Source organism: Ammospiza nelsoni, chromosome 9 (genome assembly GCF_027579445.1).
Source record: "Ammospiza nelsoni isolate bAmmNel1 chromosome 9, bAmmNel1.pri, whole genome shotgun sequence".
Classification (NCBI taxonomy): domain Eukaryota; kingdom Metazoa; phylum Chordata; class Aves; order Passeriformes; family Passerellidae; genus Ammospiza; species Ammospiza nelsoni.
Window position 1 is genome coordinate 36419676 of NC_080641.1, and position 17578 is coordinate 36437253.

Sequence of the window (17578 nt, forward strand, 5' to 3'; positions counted from 1 at the left end):
TGTAGACTGTGACTGGGCTCCCCTCCAACTCTTCTTCAGGTTGAACAGACCAAATGACCTCTGCTGCTCCTCATACAGCTTCCCCACAAGGCCCCTCACCATCTCCACTGCCCTCCTTAGGATGCTGTCTAATAGCTTCATGTCTTGTATATATAAACCTATTATTCCTTTCCATCAATGCATATACTTAACTATGCTTGCAGCAAGAACAGCCAAGAAGAAGGAATTTGGAGATTCATTTTTTTAACCTTGGATAGACCTTTCTTGGCAATGCTGGCAGAACAGACATTTCCTGGAGTTTTTGGACAAATTACTGGATACGTGAGGCTATACTGCATCCAGTTCTAGGCTCCCCTGTATAAGAAAGATGGGGACTTCAAGCAGGGAGTCTAGCACATGGCTAGAAAACTATTAAGGACCTGAAGCATCTGTCATGTGAGAAGAGGCTAACTTTTTAGCCTGGACAAGAGAAAGCTCGGGTAATTTTATCTATGTGCATTAATTCTTGATAGGATGTAATGAAGAGGAGGGAGCCAGCCTCATAGTACCCATTAACAAGACAAGAAGCAGCAGGGACAAATTAAAATACACGACATTCCACTGGAACACAACTTATTTTTTTACTGTGAGGGCTGTCATATGCTGGCAGAGGTGGTGGAGTCTCCATTTGACACTCAAAACTCAACAGGTAGTGGTCTCGAATAACCTGCTCTAGCTAAGCCTACTTGGTGTAGGTGGATTGTGCTCCATGATTTCAAGAGGAATCTTCAAACCTCAATTAATCTATTAAGTAATTTCCAATTTCACTCCAAAATGTCCTTGCCTGTGTCTGGTATCTTTCATATCTCATCTGAATTTACTGGATGGTACTAATACTATCATCAGGTATAAGCTCTGCAATCCTTATTTATTGGGTAAGCTAGCTGGAAAATCAGTTCTGTAAAGAAAGCATTTAGTCTCTATAAATTACTGACTTTCCTCCAGGAAGAGTCATAATGCAACATCTTTGGTAAGTATTTGACATATGTAAGACCTTATTTTTAACTGTCCTATGCAACATTATACGTACTACAACTTCTTTGATGTTTCTGCCTGGTATAGTTCAGGGGGAATCAAAAGTTGGTAATCATAAACAGAATCACCCAAGGCAGTTTTAATTAGGAAGCAAGAAAGACGGTTTTGAGCAAAAGCACAGTTACCTTTACCCATTTTACCTGCGACTAAATTCTTGGATTTGCTTTTTCATAGAGCTGAGGAAGGAAACCGAAGTTATTTCTAAACGCTGTTTTATTTGATGTGATGCAAGAAAGTGCACAGCTGGAGTTAGTGTAGTTTTAACTACCGGTTCCGGAATAGACTTTACCTGCGGCAAGCCAGGAGGCCACAGCCGCCGCGGGCCGCCCTCAGGGCACAGCGCGGCCCCGCGGCCCCCGGTGCGCAGCGCCGCTCGCCTGCGCGCAGCCGCCGGCGGGCGGGCACAGCGGGGCCGGGCGGGCACAGCGAGGCCCCGCGGCCCCCGGTGCGCAGCGCCGCTCGCTTCCGCGCAGCCGCCGGCGGGCGGGCACAGCGGGGCCGGGCGGGCGCAGCGAGGCCCCGCCGGCCGCCGCCTTCCGCTTTGCCGCTTCCCCTCTTCCTGTGCGTGCGGAGACCATGGTGGGTAGCGGGGTCGGCGTTGCGGCTCCTCTCGCCTGCGGGAACGCTTTGTTTGCTGGCGCGCGGCTGCATCGGCCTTGGAGAGACGCGAGTCGCGCTGCTCCGCTCGGGGGGATGGCAGTGGCGCTCGCCTTTCCAGCAGCCGCGGGAGCGCTCGGGCCGGGCCGGGACCGTGGGGGCGCGGGGCGGCACGGCTGGGCCCGGGGAAGGGCTCCCGCGTCCGGCGCTTCAGGGTACTCTTGGCGAGTTGGTGTTATTTCCTAGCTTTCTTGCAAGGCTCGGTTCGTAGCCTTTCCTGGGGAAGGGTTTGGCCAGGCTGAACGGTGATGGCGTGAGATGCGCAACCTGACCTAGGCTCAAAATAGCTAGAGAGATGTTTTTTCCCAGAGTCGCAGTCACCGGTGTTGGCTGTTTTATACCAAGTTGGTAAAACGTTTTGACCTGACATTTCAATTGACTTATTGGTGCTTTTTACAGGGGACACCTCAAAAGGATGTTATAATAAAACCCGATGCTCCAAGCACATTACTTTCAGAAAAACATGCGGACTATATAGCTTCATATGGAACAAAGAAAGATGATTATGTAGGTATCAGTTTGTTACAGTACAGCTGTGGTTTTGTTAACAGTAATAACCTTTATTTATTGGCTCAGAGCTAAGGGTTAGATGCATGTTAAAAAGCTAATTGTTTTTTACCCTGCAATCCAAATTGTGAAATAAAGGTGCTCTTGCTAATGTCTCTAGGTCTGTGATGAGTTTTGGCATGTATTATCTGACTATAAATTTGAAGATTATCATTTTAGCTGTATAATTACTCTGAGACCTGAGAAACAAGCTACTAGCTTCTTCATTCACTAGAATGCACAAGTAAAGTTGTATTTGCATGTTACTCTTTTGATGGGACAGCTTGCAGTTGTAAGTGGTTGGATGTAGTCCACAACAATGGGATTCCACTTCCAGCAAATTGTCAATAACTGCGTACGTGAAGAAAAGTTGCGGTTACCTTAACTGTTCACAAGAGCATGCCAAGGACTGTTGCTTTCAATTGTAGTGCATGTGAAAAAGTTTATGTAGTGCGGATGATGTAATCAGTGTAAGAGAATTCAATGTGAAATTTCTCTCCCTAGTGGGACTTTAAATTGTGAGAGTTTTGGCACTTGGAAATAGACTTGTTATTTTTTGAGACTAGTTGGGGTGGCAATTTGAGGCCTTCTTTGAATGTCAAGATAATAAGTGATGTGAAGTGAACTGGTGCACAACTATTTGTAGCTAATTTGACATTGAGCTTGACAGTTTGAACTAGAAAAATACAGGGAGGGAGGGAGGGAGTGTAGTACGTGTTGGTATCTACAAGCGCATTTTTCCGTATGTATGTGTATATACGCATGTGCATGATGTACAGAATATCTGTGAGTGGCTGAGGTGTAGTTGATAAATGGTTGGAAAATGGTTGACTAACTAGAAGCTAGTGAACTTTGTGAAGCTAGAACTTTGTGAAAGTTAACTAACGTATTTTCATTACCCTGCATTGGTGGTGTGCTTATCTGATCAAGAACTAAAATAATGCACTGTTTAGGAATACTGTATGTCGGAGTATTTGAGGATGAGTGGTGTGTACTGGGGACTGACAGCAATGGATCTCATGGGGCAGCTGCACCGAATGAACAAGGAAGAAATTCTGTCATTCATCAAATCATGTCAACATGAGTGTGGTGGAATAAGTGCCAGCATAGGTCATGATCCTCATCTTCTGTATACCCTCAGTGCTGTCCAGGTAAATGTAGGAGGGTAATTTTACAAAAAAGTGTTTGTGCTTAAGATTTTGATGATTGCAGATTTATGAACCAGTTACTGTTGGAGGCCCATGACAAAAATTATTTCGGTATCTTAATAAAAAAAGAATCTACTGGACAAAACTTTAGGATTTAGATGTATTACTTTCTAAAAATTGACATATTTGGGAATTTTTTAACGGTCAATTAATGGTTGCTGCATTGTTGCCAGTTTAGTAAGTTGTCTTGGAATACTCCTTAGCTACAGGTTTTACTGGAGCATTTTATAGATAATTTTTGATTTTATAAATTATTCTTAGTGTTCGTTGAGGTGACAGATAAGTATGACCAGAACAAGAGCAAAATTTTTTATTTTTATATGAGTTTTTTGGGGGTGTGTAATTTAAAAATTGTACTAGTGTGCTGAACATGTAATTTATTTGGTGCATATGCTCCCCCTGATAAGAAGTAACTCAGTCTTATTTTTTCACTGCAGCTATCTCCATTATAGACTTGTTTTTCACTATTACTCATTCCTTTATTTTGTTTTGGTTTTTTTTGTTTGCTCTGCTGATGCAAATAATTTTGTGAAAAAGTACTGAAAAGGCTCAAACACTTCTGAACAATTAGCTAGATTGCTTGCAGGGTGCGTCTCATTCAGTCTTATGGATGAAGTATTTTAATGGCATTACAAAAAAAAAAAACAAAATGGCATTCTTTTCTAGGCAGAAACTATGATGGATTTAAGATATTGGGTTTGAACCCCTTAGGTAGGACAGGATGCTCTAAGGTTGATCATTATTACCTCTTTAGCACTAGAATTACTCTGAATACACTGTGAGAACCAGGCCACTAAAGTTTTTCCAGGCTGTGATGTTTGAACTTTTCCAGACTGTCCAATCCAGCTCCTTTCACAAATTCCAATTCAGTATAAGGGGGATACAATTTGAGGTTGTTACCTTACCTATTAGATATGTTAGTTCTTAAATATGTACTTGGTTTTACTAGGAGATATTTTCATGTTAACTAAATTGAGCTGTAGCTCTCCAAACTGAAAAAGTGTTGACAAATGCTGATGTAAAGTTTTTGTGGCAAACCTAACCAGCGTATCTTAATGAGTATGCATGGTCTTAGTGAACAAACAGCATTTAGTGCTGTCTACGTATCCAGGATGTTTAAAGGGTCACATCATATGTTCTTGTGATCTCTCTCAATAGTAATTTGTTCAGGTTTGCATTTAGGGTGCATGTTGTGATTACATATTTTCTGTTGGAATTGTAGGTTCTTGTTTTTGGAATTTTCCATAAGACTTATATTTTATTTGACTTCAATTTTATCTAACAATTGAAAGATTCCAGCTAACTAGATTTAAAGTCATAGTGTCTAGTGTTTTTCAGATTGGTACTATAATATTACTTCATTTCAGCTGGGTTTTTTTCTATTTTGTGCTGTATAATAAATTCTTATTTTCTGTCTTTACTGATTTACAAGGTATGAGTAAAAACATAAAGTCAGATGGGCTCAGGAACAGTACTGTTGTTTTCACATGATATTGTGTCATACAGATTTGCTGGTTTAAATCAGCGGTAGAAATTGGAAATTGGTTTGGAAAATTGTATTCCCTACTATAACCTTCATTTTTCTTCCAGAATATATTCACTCTACAGTTGGTGGATAATCATATTGTTCATACTTTAATTATTGCATTTTGGTTCTATTAATTAAATTTAAAATTTTAATCTAAATAAAAATCTAATAATTTGAAACAAGTTATTGTTGATAAGTTTGCCCTGTAAGTGGAGTTAGTAACTTAACATATACATATCCAAGTAGTCGCAGTGCAAAACTACAAATTGGTGCATCCTAGGTGTCATTGTCCCATTACAATATTGACCATAATCAAATATCTGTTCTACATATTGCTGACATAAAATAAATAAACCTGGTTGTGCTTTTGAAAGGAGACCTCAACACTGTAAAGTAACAAAGCGTGACAGAGTTCAGTTTGAATTGTTTCTGTCTCCCTTTGAGAATGCCCTAAAGGTTTTAGACAAAGATAATCTGCAGTGCAGAGATTAACTACCAAAGTGGGAAAAATGTTTAATAAATCTTACCAAATAGTATTCAGAGTTAATTAAATCATGTCTTTTATAAATCCATGATTTTTTTTGTTAAGAAATAAATTTTTAAAGTTTTTGCTCCTCTTTGATTATTACTGTGTCCTTTCTTTCCCCTCCCAGATTCTTATTTTATATGATAGTCTCCATGTAGTTGATGTAAATAAAATTGTTGAATATATACAGAGCTTGCAGAAAGAAGATGGATCGTTTGCTGGAGATGAATGGGGTAATTTTTAGATCTTCTAAATGTAGTGTCTAGGTTGACTTGTGTAAGTCTATAAACTAAAGTTTTCTTGGATGGTCTTTTTTGCATATGTATTATATGGGAACACTTTTATTTTCTGAGTCATGAAAAAGAAGAGTTAGTGAAGGACAGAATTATGTTTCATTCTTTTCTAAATATTCTCAACTTCAGTTCCATTCTTGTATTACGAATAAAATGTTTTGATGAAGAAAACTTTCGGGCATTTTTAACTTAACAATACTTTGAAATACTAGATACGCTCTTTCATAAAGGAAAGTTTTATACTTGCTATTTGATGGTAGTTAGTAATGACTTATATCCATGTCAAATATGAAAGGATTTTTCACTTTGTGCGAGTGAGAAAAACTGGGTTTGTACTCATTAACTTCCCTTAATACTGATTTTGTTTCTGCATATAAATTCTTTATGAACAAATACAGCATTTTTAAGCTGTGGCATAAATATTTAGTCACTCTCAAGGTATTTATCATCACGGATGACCTAAATTTTAAGAAAATCTATTGCGTATCATTCTTGTTCAGGTAAAATTCAGCAACTGAGATCTTAGCAGTATATGTATGCTACTGTAAAGGTAGACAATATGCTGTGCGCTAAATTGGTTCATGGTTTGCTGCACTCTTTTTATTGAAGTATTCCGAGAGGTGCAGCTGAGGGAGTGTGATCCCTGATGTAGGATGGAGCAGCAGATATTTGTTTTTTGTGTTTCAGCTTGTGAATTTCTTAAGAACAGAAGTCTTGCAAAAGTTTGACCAAGAAACAGAATGTTTGCAGCTCAGTTAAATTTTAAATTGTGACTTCAAGTATTAATTGCCTAGAGTTTGTGCTAAAAGAGTTATATTGGACGTGACAAGCAATCATTCTGTTATAGGTGTAGGAGCTTAGGTTTTTCTTCCAGGTACAAATATGCAAGAGAAGCCTTGTAACATTTATTGGATTTCCCCTAAAACAAGAAATGGCTTCCACTTCCGGCTGGATTTAAGGCAAAGCAAGAGCTGTCTGATTATTTTTGCATTATTTCCATTGCTCTGCAACTGTCTGTAGAGCACTACAGAAAAGCTCTAAAATTAAACAGCTGTTTGTAAATTACCACTAGCTGAATTGATTTGGATATATAGCTGTCCAGCTCTAAATGAGTTGACTTTTATGCACAGTAAAACATACAGATCACTTAAATGTAATGTATATTTTCTAAATTACTGGGGAAATAATTGGTAAGCTGGAAAATTAAATTGTATGGGGGGATTTTTTTTAGCTGATTTTTGTTTTTTGATGTAGAACCTAGGATTTTAGCATTTTGTTCTGTACTTTCAGTAGAGATTTAAATGTATGTTGAAAAAATAATTTATTTCATTCCTTATCCCCTACATTATAGGAGAAATAGATACAAGGTTCTCTTTTTGTGCTGCAGCCACTCTTGCACTTCTGGTAAGTCCTAAACCATCACTTGCATAAGTAGAGAATCGATTGGTACTGCTCTTTGGTACTGCTGAAGTTTCTGCAGAAAATCAGCTTGACAGGAGATCAAGTGCATTAATTATTTTCTGACTTTCAGGGAAAGCTGGATGCTATTGATGTGGGAAAAGCAGTTGAATTCGTTTTGTCCTGTATGAACTTCGATGGAGGATTTGGTTGTAGACCAGGTTCCGAATCACATGCAGGACAGGTGAGTTTCTCTTTATATGGAAGTACTTTAAATTAGCAAGCGTCACATACTGGTTTATAAATGTTTCTTTACAACATGTATCAGTGATGACAATGGATGTACCTCTTGTTTCCCAAATGCCTGATTCTAGTGTCTTAGTTAAAATAAATGAACAGATAAGTAACCTAATCTGGGAAGGTGAGTCGAGACTTGAGAGTTTAGGTAGGAAAAAAGACAGTAATAGAACAGCTTTTAGGACTGTATTTGAGTCTTCACATAGTGATTTTGAAATTGCTAGCATGAGGATTTTTAGAGAATTTGAAATGGGTATCAATGGAGACGGTGAACAAGATTTATCACTTCTTTCTGACAGAAGTCATAATGAGACATAAACATTAATTGTATAGTCTGTTTGAGATTTATCAGCCAATGAACCCAAATAAAAATCAGACATGAATCCTGTAAAGAATTACTTAATTTTTTGAGGAAAGCCAGTTTTAGATGACATACCTAACTTAGTAATGGGCATATTTCTCAGCTAGAATCACTAGTGTTATACACTGTTACTGGTGACAGTGAATTCTGAAAACAGCTCAATAAAACGTACTTGAGAAGAAAATGCAGTAGTATAATTAGAAAAAATTAAGGGATCTTGCGAGGAAGACAATCTAAGTAACTTCTTTCAACAAGAAATTTACATAATGGAAATAATTTTAAATTTAAACTTACCTTTCCTATACTTTTTTTAATGGAAAAGTTTAGTGCATTTAACCTGAATATGTGAAAAAAAATCAACTTTTAATGCTGTTGCAGTTACCTGTTAATTTTGCATAATTAGGGTGAGTAATGCCATATCTAGGATTCACCTCATCACATGAAAATATTAAAGGCATTTTGTTGATAAGTGTTGGGTTTCCTGCCCGTTCTTAGTTTAAAATCGGGAAAAAAGTAAAATCTGTTACGTGTAATTACCTTATAGTTTTAATGTACAATAGCATTGCCCATATAGTCTAAATGGCTGGACCATGTTCTAGTGTTTGAGGAAGTCAGTTGCACAGCTGAACCCACTCTGTTTGCAGCTGGCATTTTCTGTGAGGATTAGGACTATCGTTCACATACCCCTTAATAAGCTCTCTCTTTCACCTCCATGAAGGTTCAGTATTTTTCAGGGAATGTTGCCAAACCTGATCTCCTTTTATGAGCGGGTGACCTGCCTAGTACTTGAGAGAAAGGCAGTGGATATGTGTACCCTGACTCGAGTAAAGCTTTTGACGTGCTTTCCCACAGAATTCTCCTGGAGAGGCTGCAGCCCATGGCTTGGACAGGGTGCAGTCTTGGCTGCATGGCCGGACCCAGGGAGTATTGGGGAGTGATGTTAAATCCAGTTGGTGAAGGGTCACAAATGGGATTCTCCAGGGCTCAGTTTTCGGGCCAGTCCTTTATGATATCCTCATCATGTGGTCTGGACAGAGGAATCAAGTGCATCCTCAGTAAGTCACAGGAAGGACCAGTTTGTATGGGAGTTTTGATTCATGGGCAGCTGGCTCTGGACAGCCTGGATCCATGGGCCAAGGCCAGCTGTGTGATGTCCAACAAGGCCAAGTGCCGGGTCCTGTGGCACGAGAGCCCTGTGGAATGCTCCAGGTTTGGAGCAGCAGGAAAGGACTTTGGGTGCTGGCTGACAGGAGCTGTGTATCAGCCCAGGTGTGCGCAGGTGGGCAAGAAGGCCATTGGCACCTGTGCCAGCCCAGTGTGGTCACTGCACCAGGGCAGGTGGTGTCCCTTGTGCTGGCACTGCTGGGGCGCCTCCAATCCTGTAGGCAGTTTTGAGCCCATCACTTCCAAAAGGAGATTATGGTGCTGGAGCATGTCTAGAGAAGAGTAATAGAGCTGGAGAAGGGTCTGGAACATAAGGCCTGTGAGAAGCAGCTGAGGGTACTGGAGTGTTTAGGCCTGAGAAAAGAAGGTTCAGGAGAAACTACCTGAAAGGAGGTTGTGGCAAGGTGGGGGGTGGGCCTCCTCTCACAGTCATTTAGCTACAGGACAAGGGAAAATTACCTCAAGTTGCACTGCAGGAGATTCAAGCTGCATGTTAGGAAGAATTTCTTCACTGAAGGAGTGGTTAAGCATTGCAGCAGACTCCCTAGGAAAGTGGTGGAGTGTCCATCTCTGGAAGTGTTCAAAAAATGAGTAGATGTGGCACTTCCTGGTACAGTGTAGTGTTATTTGGTGGTATTCTGTCACAGACGTCTTTTCATAAAAATCTTTTCTTTAAGATTTTCCCTTCTGAGACGCTGAGGCCTCAGAAAAAGAATGTAAACAAGGGTTATCTGCTGCTGTGGAATGCAACAGGTGCACCTGTGATTGGCCCATGTTGGATGTGTATAATTAATGGCCAATCAAGGACCGAGCTCTCTCTGGGACAGAGTCGGAGAGAGCTCCTTTGTTATCATTCTTTTCTTCTCTATTCTTAGCTTAGCTAGCCTTCTGAGAACTTTTCCTTTTATTCCTTTTAGTACAGTTATAATGTAGTATATATATCATAAAATAATAAATCAAGCCTTCTGATCATAGAATCAACATTCTTGCCTCTCTCTTTACCTGCAAACCCTTGTGACCACAGTCACAGTATTCAGTTAAAGGTTGGACTTGATGATTTTAGAGGCCTTTTCCAGCCTTAATGATTCCATGATTCTTGGCTTTTTGTGCTTCACTGCTTTCTTAGTGACTGCATAAAATGTGACCAAAGTATGCTGTTGCATCGTAAATGTATCTCCCAGGAAAAAACTATTAATTTTAAATTTATTATTAAAAGTGGATTAAATTAAAATTAATACAATTAATTTTATCAATTAATTCTATTAACTAATTAATTTAGGAGACTAATAAAATTAAAAGGGGATTAATCAATGCAGGTACATTACATGGCACTTTGAAAGTAAGCCTGACTGTACACATAGGTAATTGCAAAGACAGTTAATGATCTGAGTTAGCCTGTTTCTGTTAGGGAGTTCATTTGGTCTTTTGTTTACTGTTTGCAAGCGTTAGGGTAAAAGGCAGGTACAGGAACAAACCATAGACTGGATGCAAAATTTTTATAAATGCCATATCCAGCCTGCAGAAGTTGGTTTGACTACTCTGGCTTGAGAGTCTGTGTTTTTAAAATAAAACTATATGGCTCTTTCAGAATCTCCTAGGATTACGTTCCAAACCTTGCATTACTGTCTTATATTAGTGAAATATTACAAATTGTGCTACTGGTACCTTTTTACAAAAGGAACTATAACAATAACATGATTTTCTAAAGGAAAAGTCTTTAAAAGTTGAAATGTGTGTGAGCTTATTTTGCATTGTTTATATGACTGTATTGCTGCTTTGAGATCTTCCTGCATTTAGTCTGCTAAACTGTATTTAGTTATTAAATACACAAAAAATTTATGTCTGTAATTTTAGATCTATTGTTGCACAGGATTTCTGGCTATAACAGACCAGTTGCATCAAGTAAATGTTGACTTGCTGGGTTGGTGGCTTTGTGAACGTCAGTTACCTTCTGGAGGTCTCAACGGACGACCAGAGAAGGTATTTCGTGGCTTCTTTTCTTTGTTCAAACCTCAATGGAGATTGCTTTTTCTGAAGCTGAACTACTGCAAAATGTTATGACTTCCATAAAACATTTAGTAAACTTTTCAAAGAAGTCAGGCCTTCATCCTGATTCTTTCTCTTGTTACTAACACCTGTTATGCAGTCCTTAGCTATGCTTCATTTGAGTCCTCAGTATAGCAAAGTACGCATGTTGAAGGATATCTTGCTGGCCATTTGAACCATTATCCTGTTAAACTGGGTCTTTAATATTTTCTGAGTTGGGGAATCTTTCTGTAGGATTTGTATAAAAATTGCTGTTCTACTGGATGTAAATCCTGAGTGTCACAGTGTTCCACATCACACTAGAGATTTGTGTAACCTAGAATATATTTCCTCTTCAAAGAAACGCTGTGGTTTTTCAGCCTCTCTCACAGAAGGTGAAGTCTTTAAAAATCACATTCTTGTGGTCTTGTTTCTTGAAGAAGTTTGAAAAAGATAGTTTCCTTTCCTGAAAACAGAAGTCCGCTGAAAAGAGACTCTGTCAAGAAATTCTTTTACTCCAAAGACACTCTAAAGTGTTGTGTCTCTGCAAGAGTATTATGATAGCACACCTGATAATGTGCAGAATTACCAGTAAAATTTGCAACATTATGTTTAAAACCCAGGCAAATATTTAATCTGCCTCTCTGCTTGCCAGTTACCTGATGTTTGTTATTCGTGGTGGGTGCTAGCTTCTTTGAAGATGATTGGTAGGATACAGTGGATTGACAGAGAGAAACTGCGCTGCTTTATTTTGGCGTGCCAGGATGAGGAGTCTGGAGGATTTGCTGACAGACCAGGAGATATGGTAAGTGATATTTTTTCTAAATAAAATACACATGAAAATTTCAATTGGAAATATCAACTTTTGTTTGAGTGTAACTCAGCTCATGGTCTAGGTGGGTTTTGCAGAGGCTGCACTTTCCTCTGAAGGAAGAATAGTGTAGAATTGCCATTGAAGGCGTACTTGGGGAGCGCATTCTTTATAGCGCACATGTATCCCCCAATGAAGTCAGTTCCATTCCTTGCAAAATCTGGTTTGGTCCCCCATAACACACTCAACACAAACCATTTCTCACAAGACCATTTGGAAAATGTAAGGAAAAACGCTCTGTTTGATGGTGGGTTTTCCGGTGCATGTGTGGGTTCTTTGGGTTTATTATTTTGTTTTGTGAAATGGTCTGCAAGCTAAAGTTTGGTGTAGGTTAAATAGTCTTCAGCTCTCTTGGTGGTTTTGTGTGATCTAATTGAATCAAGAGTTTTTATTAAGAATCCCTATACACTAACTTTCATTCTTTGCTAGCCCAGCCACTGAATAAATCTTGTAGCTGACATTTGTCTAGCTTTTGTGATAACATTGTCAAGAGGCTGGTGCTATGGATTTTTTGCTTGTTGAGAAAGCAGTTAAAATTTTAGCCAGTCTGTTCTCTGGTTTCAAGTGGAAGTAACTGATACTGTCCCAGTGAAATGGCAAATAAAGTTTTTATCTCTTAAGAGTGCTGGACAGATAAAATAAAAAGTATTGTGAGACTTCATTCCTTTTGAACACTTGGCTTATTTGTTAATGGTCTGGAAAGGTATTGGCTTTTTATTGCAGCTGAAAGGTTTTTGAAAGGTTTTTATTGCAGATGCCCATGTCTGCTCCCTTCTCCACAAATGCATTAAAGAATAAAGTAACTTTTTATTTTTTTTGCAAGCAGGTACTTTATTCCCAGTTGGGGGAGAAATCTGTTAACTCCAGTTTGTCATTTGGAAAGTGTTTTTGTGTTCTTAAAATAGGAAGAGTTTTGTATTTCTAAGGAGCTTACAGGAAGACCTTTTCTGTTTTCAGAATTCTTGAAGAAATCTCCAGAACTTTAAGTTTAAATGCTTTTCTATCTTTGAGTAATGAAATATGTGTATCTTCTTGGAAGAGCATCTCTGAAGAGCCTTTTCTCTATAACTAAGGAGAGCACCTTTGAGACAGTTTTCCTATGTTACATTAACAGTCATTTAATATTATTTTTACCTGTCTTCAATTGCTGAAGTGTAGAAATTTCTACTCCTGTAGAAATGTTGGCTCCCAGGTTTTTGCTTTATTCTTGCAGACACTCTGTCCTAACAGACCTTGTTGTTTTGGGATATTTTGTGTTTGGGTTGTTTTTTCATTTGTTTGTTTTGTAGGGGGGAGAGGGGGTGCTGGTCCTGTGGTTTAGGAGTAGAGGTTTGGGAGGGGGTTGTTTTTATTTATAGTTCTGGGAGGTTTTCTAGCAAAATAGGTTGCTGCTTTCCTCTCAAGGTTTTACACCTTGGCTCTGTATTTGGAGACCAATAAAGAGCATTATGATGTTTCTGAAGAACAAATGGGCAATTTATGGAAGCAGTACCTGTAGATGATCCAGTTTACTTTTAAAATGTTAATTGGCTTTGCTTCTACCACCCTGTGATATTGCATGCTAATAGACAAATGTGAGTGCTTTTTAACTCAGAGCTGAAAATCATCTCAGCAGCAGATAATTGACAAGCATGCCTGAGTAAATCACAGTATTGTAAATGCCAGTTATGGAAATTTCTTGCCTAATACATGTTAGCACAAATGAAAATTTATTCAGTTGTATTGTCTTCCCCAGAGAAGCCATGGAGATTTTCTGTTCTCTTGCTGACAAATGAAAATTTCATTCCATACAAGTGAAAAAACAGTTGACTTTTGGAAACAGACACAAGCTTTCATTTTTCTTCCAGGTGGATCCATTTCACACCTTATTTGGTATTGCTGGACTATCTTTATTAGGAGAAGAACAAATTAAGGCTGTCAATCCTGTCTTTTGTATGCCAGAAGATGTCCTTCGAAGAATAAATGTACAGCCTGAGCTTGTAAGCTAAGCCTTGTAAAAGACAAAACTTTGTACGACCAATTGCTTTTTGGTTTTACTGATTTATAATCTCATCTGTGAAACTGTCAGCATATTCTTCTTTCAGATGTGTTGATGTGTTTACATTATGGAAGTAAAGCAATAGCTTTGCTGTGGACTTTGTCACTTTATAAATTGTTTCAGAACAGGCTGGTTCTCTTAATCTGAGTGTAACATGTTATTTTGTTGTATTCTAAGATGTGTAGAAACATTTCAATTCTGTATCTAAATGTATGGGCCTTGGCGCTTTTTTTTTTTTTATATAATTTTCAAATCAGAGCTTGACTGTGTGAATGCTTAACTTTTCTATTCCTGTAATATCAACCATGCTAGTACTGATCTTCATACAGGCCTCTTTTGATGGTGGATCATGCAAAGCACTTTAAAAAAAAAAAAAAAACAACCAACCAAACAAACAAAACAAACCACCAAAAAAACAAAACAAACACAAAAAAAAAAAAAAAAAAAAAAAAAAAACAAACCACTAAAATCCTACCTGAGGCCTGCACTTAATACCACACTTACATATTTAATTATTCCTGTTCACATTTGCCATCGCTTTTCTATACTGAGAAACAGCTGCTTCTTCTAACAGTAATTGGTACCAGTATTACCATAATTATGGTTCTTTTAAATATACAAATGCCTTCATTTATTGATGAGTCCCTTAGACAAAATTCCACTGATAATTGAGATACAGCACACCTTGAGTATGTAGAGTGAAACTTGCTAACATTCAACATTCTAGAGAAGGTCCTGTTGGATGGTGACTTGTAATCGAACATAGAGTTAATGCTAAATCTCTTGCTGGGTTGAAATCCTGATTTTGTAGCTTTTAAGACACTAATTGTCAACACTTATTTTTGGTGTAGATGGAAATAAAATTAGCTGTGGAAAATACTTCTTCTCTGAAAGGTGAAATCCTCTTTGTCTTCATAGAAATGCATAGGATTCCTCCCAGATGGCAGCTGCCATGAAGTATGGCTCTTCTTGGTCTTGAGTTTCAGGGGCTGTTTCCAAAGTGACCTACAGACATTGGAATGAAATCATTATTTACTGTGTAAAGGAATCGCTCTCCAAAGCATCAGCCAGGGTCTAAATGTGCCATTCTGCCTTTTAAAAGTACCAACATCACAGGATTTTTCTCAGATTAAAGCTTCCATGGAGTCGGATCTCTCAAGGCTGGCCCTTGAGAATTGTGGGCCTCCTGTGAACTGGTCTTGCCAGAAGGGCTTGCTGAGTTTTCCACTGTGTGGAAAAGAGATCCCATTTGGAGCCTGAAGCCTCGTGTTTCCTGTAGGATTTCCACTCCTAGAATTGCACACTTTGAAGGATTTCTTATAGCTGAAGTTTTCTGGGAGCTAGGACTCTGGCTGGATTTGGGTCTCTGGACTCTCAGGTGAAGTGACCTTGAGACACTAGGGCATGCAGATTTCCTTGCTGTTGAAGAGCTATTGTTCGCACCCAGGAGCCACGGTCTGAATGGGGGTGTCACCTCTTAAATTTGCAAATGTAACAGGATTTCTTCTAAATGAATGGTGCTAAGAACATAAGGTCTGGCTGGCTTTCGACTTAGAGGCGCCTCCTCTAAATTGGTCTTCAGATGCTAGGTTGGAAAGTGTTCCTACATATGCCAAATAGCCCTTGCTATGCAGTTAATAAGCTTCAAAGTACCATGGAGTAGCTGCCCCTGCAAAGATTTTGGCAGAGCCTGGTTGTGGTGCCCCATTCCACTCCACCCCCCTTAGCAGGTCCTTATGGTTGTATGGGGAATCATTGTGGAGCATGCCAACCCAGCTCCATCCTGGGAACAGCACCTGTATTTTACCCTAAAATTTCTGTCCCATTATAGCTCCTGTTAGGATACAAATGTAACTCGGTTTCCACTGATTTTACCCCCAGTCATCTTTCCATACAAACATTGCTCCGCTCTCCAGAGGATTATTGTGAGCAGATGTGAGCTCTGCTGTCCCTTTGGACTGACAAAGACAGAGGTTTTGTCCCAAGTTCCTTTTGAACCTGTCCTGCACCTGTTACGAGTCCTCAGTCTCCTGCAATTTTGTGGGTCAGTGACATGTAAAACAGCACAGCTGGCTGGCATGCTTTGCTTATGAGGGGAGACAAGAGAAGAATCCCTCTGCTCACACCAGACCTGCAGCTGCCAAACCTCACCAAAGCACCTGAGGAGCCCCCAGGGACGGATGGTACAGAAGGGAGGTGATGGAGGACAGCACAGCAGGCAGCCTGCCCTCCATCTGGGTGTGAAGAAGGCAGGGCTGGGAACTGTAAGCAACATCCCAGCAGGTCTGGCTGATGGTGCCACCCTGAGGGCTTCCCCTGCCTTTGGGCAGTCCCAGCTGCTGCAGCTCACTTGACAGAGACTCATTGTCTATGCTGTGCTTGGCTGCACTGGAGATGATGAAGCCGAGGACAGCAATGGTTGCCTTCACATCCCCTGACTGCAGATGGGAAGGAGAGAGGGCGAGCTCTGTCACCTTGGGAAGGCACCTGCAGATTCATTGCTGCCCGTCTCTGGAGCATGGCTCCATCGGGGGATCGTGGTAAGGACAGCAGTGCTCACCTAACTGTGCACCTGAGGACAGCTTCAGGACCTTGTCATACTGTGGGAGAGCAGAGCTTCACAGTAAATACCAGCTAACATACTTAGTACCAGTGTTAACACTAACAATCCTTACCTAAATATTAATACTAGTAACACTTACTATGCGTATTATTAATCCTATTAGAGGCTGGTAGAGTTCTTAAGGCTGAGGCTTGCATGAGGAACACAAAATTAATTAACGTTGCTGATTATGCTATTGTGTTGAAATACTTGGCCTCCACTGCAGTAGCCCCACACTTACCTCGATGGCCTGCCCCAGCAGGTCCCAAAACACCTGGATGCAGATCAGCTTAAGCTTCACTGATGTGATAAACAGAGTTCATTCTTTAAAATTTTTAAAAGTTTATTAAAGGATAAAAGGACAAAATAATCCAGCACTGGGATGCTTTTAGCACACAGCCAAAGAGCACAGAGGTAGCTTAAAAACATGTTCACTATATACTGTTACATTGCTGAGGTTACATGCATATTCATTAACTTACACATTATTCAAACATTCCTTTGACTTTTTGATGTTCCAGGAACTCTCTTGTTTGGTTTTAACCTCTGACTTGTCTGCAGAACGTTCTGTAAATGAGGTCTACACATTTTATTTCTTCCTGTAGTTTTATCCTGTTGCTTCGCACTCCCTGATAATACCGATAAGAGTCGATAAATGCTTCCTGGATGCTTAAGCTCTTTTTGTCACTATTATCACTTGGTAGGGGCAGTCTGCAGTTATAATAAACAGAATAATTGCTTTACACCATTTTCTGAGTTAGTTACATAGAAGTACTTTAGTTTCTATTTCAACATTTTGCTAAAGCCTACGATATATTTATCAGGCTACTATTCATATGAAATATACAGCGCATACATAAACTGGCATATTACACTATACAAAGCAGTTAAAAGTAAGTATAAGTTTTACCATATCAAAATACTTGTAATGCAAAAAGCTAATCTATGAATGTGAAAGCCAATATTGTTTTATCATCTATAACATCCGAC

General features: G+C 39.4%; 2 protein-coding genes and 1 non-coding gene across 3 annotated transcripts; 2 read left to right on the forward strand and 1 right to left on the reverse strand.

Moving 5' to 3' along the window:
- Positions 1–1558: 1558 nt before the first annotated feature.
- RABGGTB (Rab geranylgeranyltransferase subunit beta) lies at positions 1559–14865 on the forward strand. The gene is made up of 9 exons (XM_059478211.1): positions 1559–1653; positions 2131–2238; positions 3231–3428; positions 5667–5772; positions 7184–7236; positions 7364–7474; positions 10907–11032; positions 11733–11882; positions 13796–14865. Exons 1-9 carry the CDS (start codon positions 1651–1653, stop codon positions 13934–13936), a joined length of 996 nt encoding a protein of 331 aa, XP_059334194.1. The 5' UTR covers positions 1559–1650; the 3' UTR covers positions 13937–14865.
- On the forward strand, positions 2398–2480 carry LOC132077282 (small nucleolar RNA SNORD45). The gene has a single exon (XR_009419037.1). It is a non-coding gene; the product is annotated as a small nucleolar RNA SNORD45 (small nucleolar RNA).
- A 1268-nt stretch (positions 14866–16133) lies between the features above and the next one.
- LOC132076586 (COMM domain-containing protein 4-like) lies at positions 16134–17074 on the reverse strand. The gene is made up of 4 exons (XM_059477715.1): positions 17071–17074; positions 16830–16888; positions 16547–16586; positions 16134–16453 (listed from the first exon to the last, which is right to left on the reverse strand). The coding sequence occupies exons 1-4, from the start codon at positions 17072–17074 to the stop codon at positions 16134–16136; spliced, it is 423 nt and encodes a 140-aa protein (XP_059333698.1).
- Positions 17075–17578: the final 504 nt, after the last annotated feature.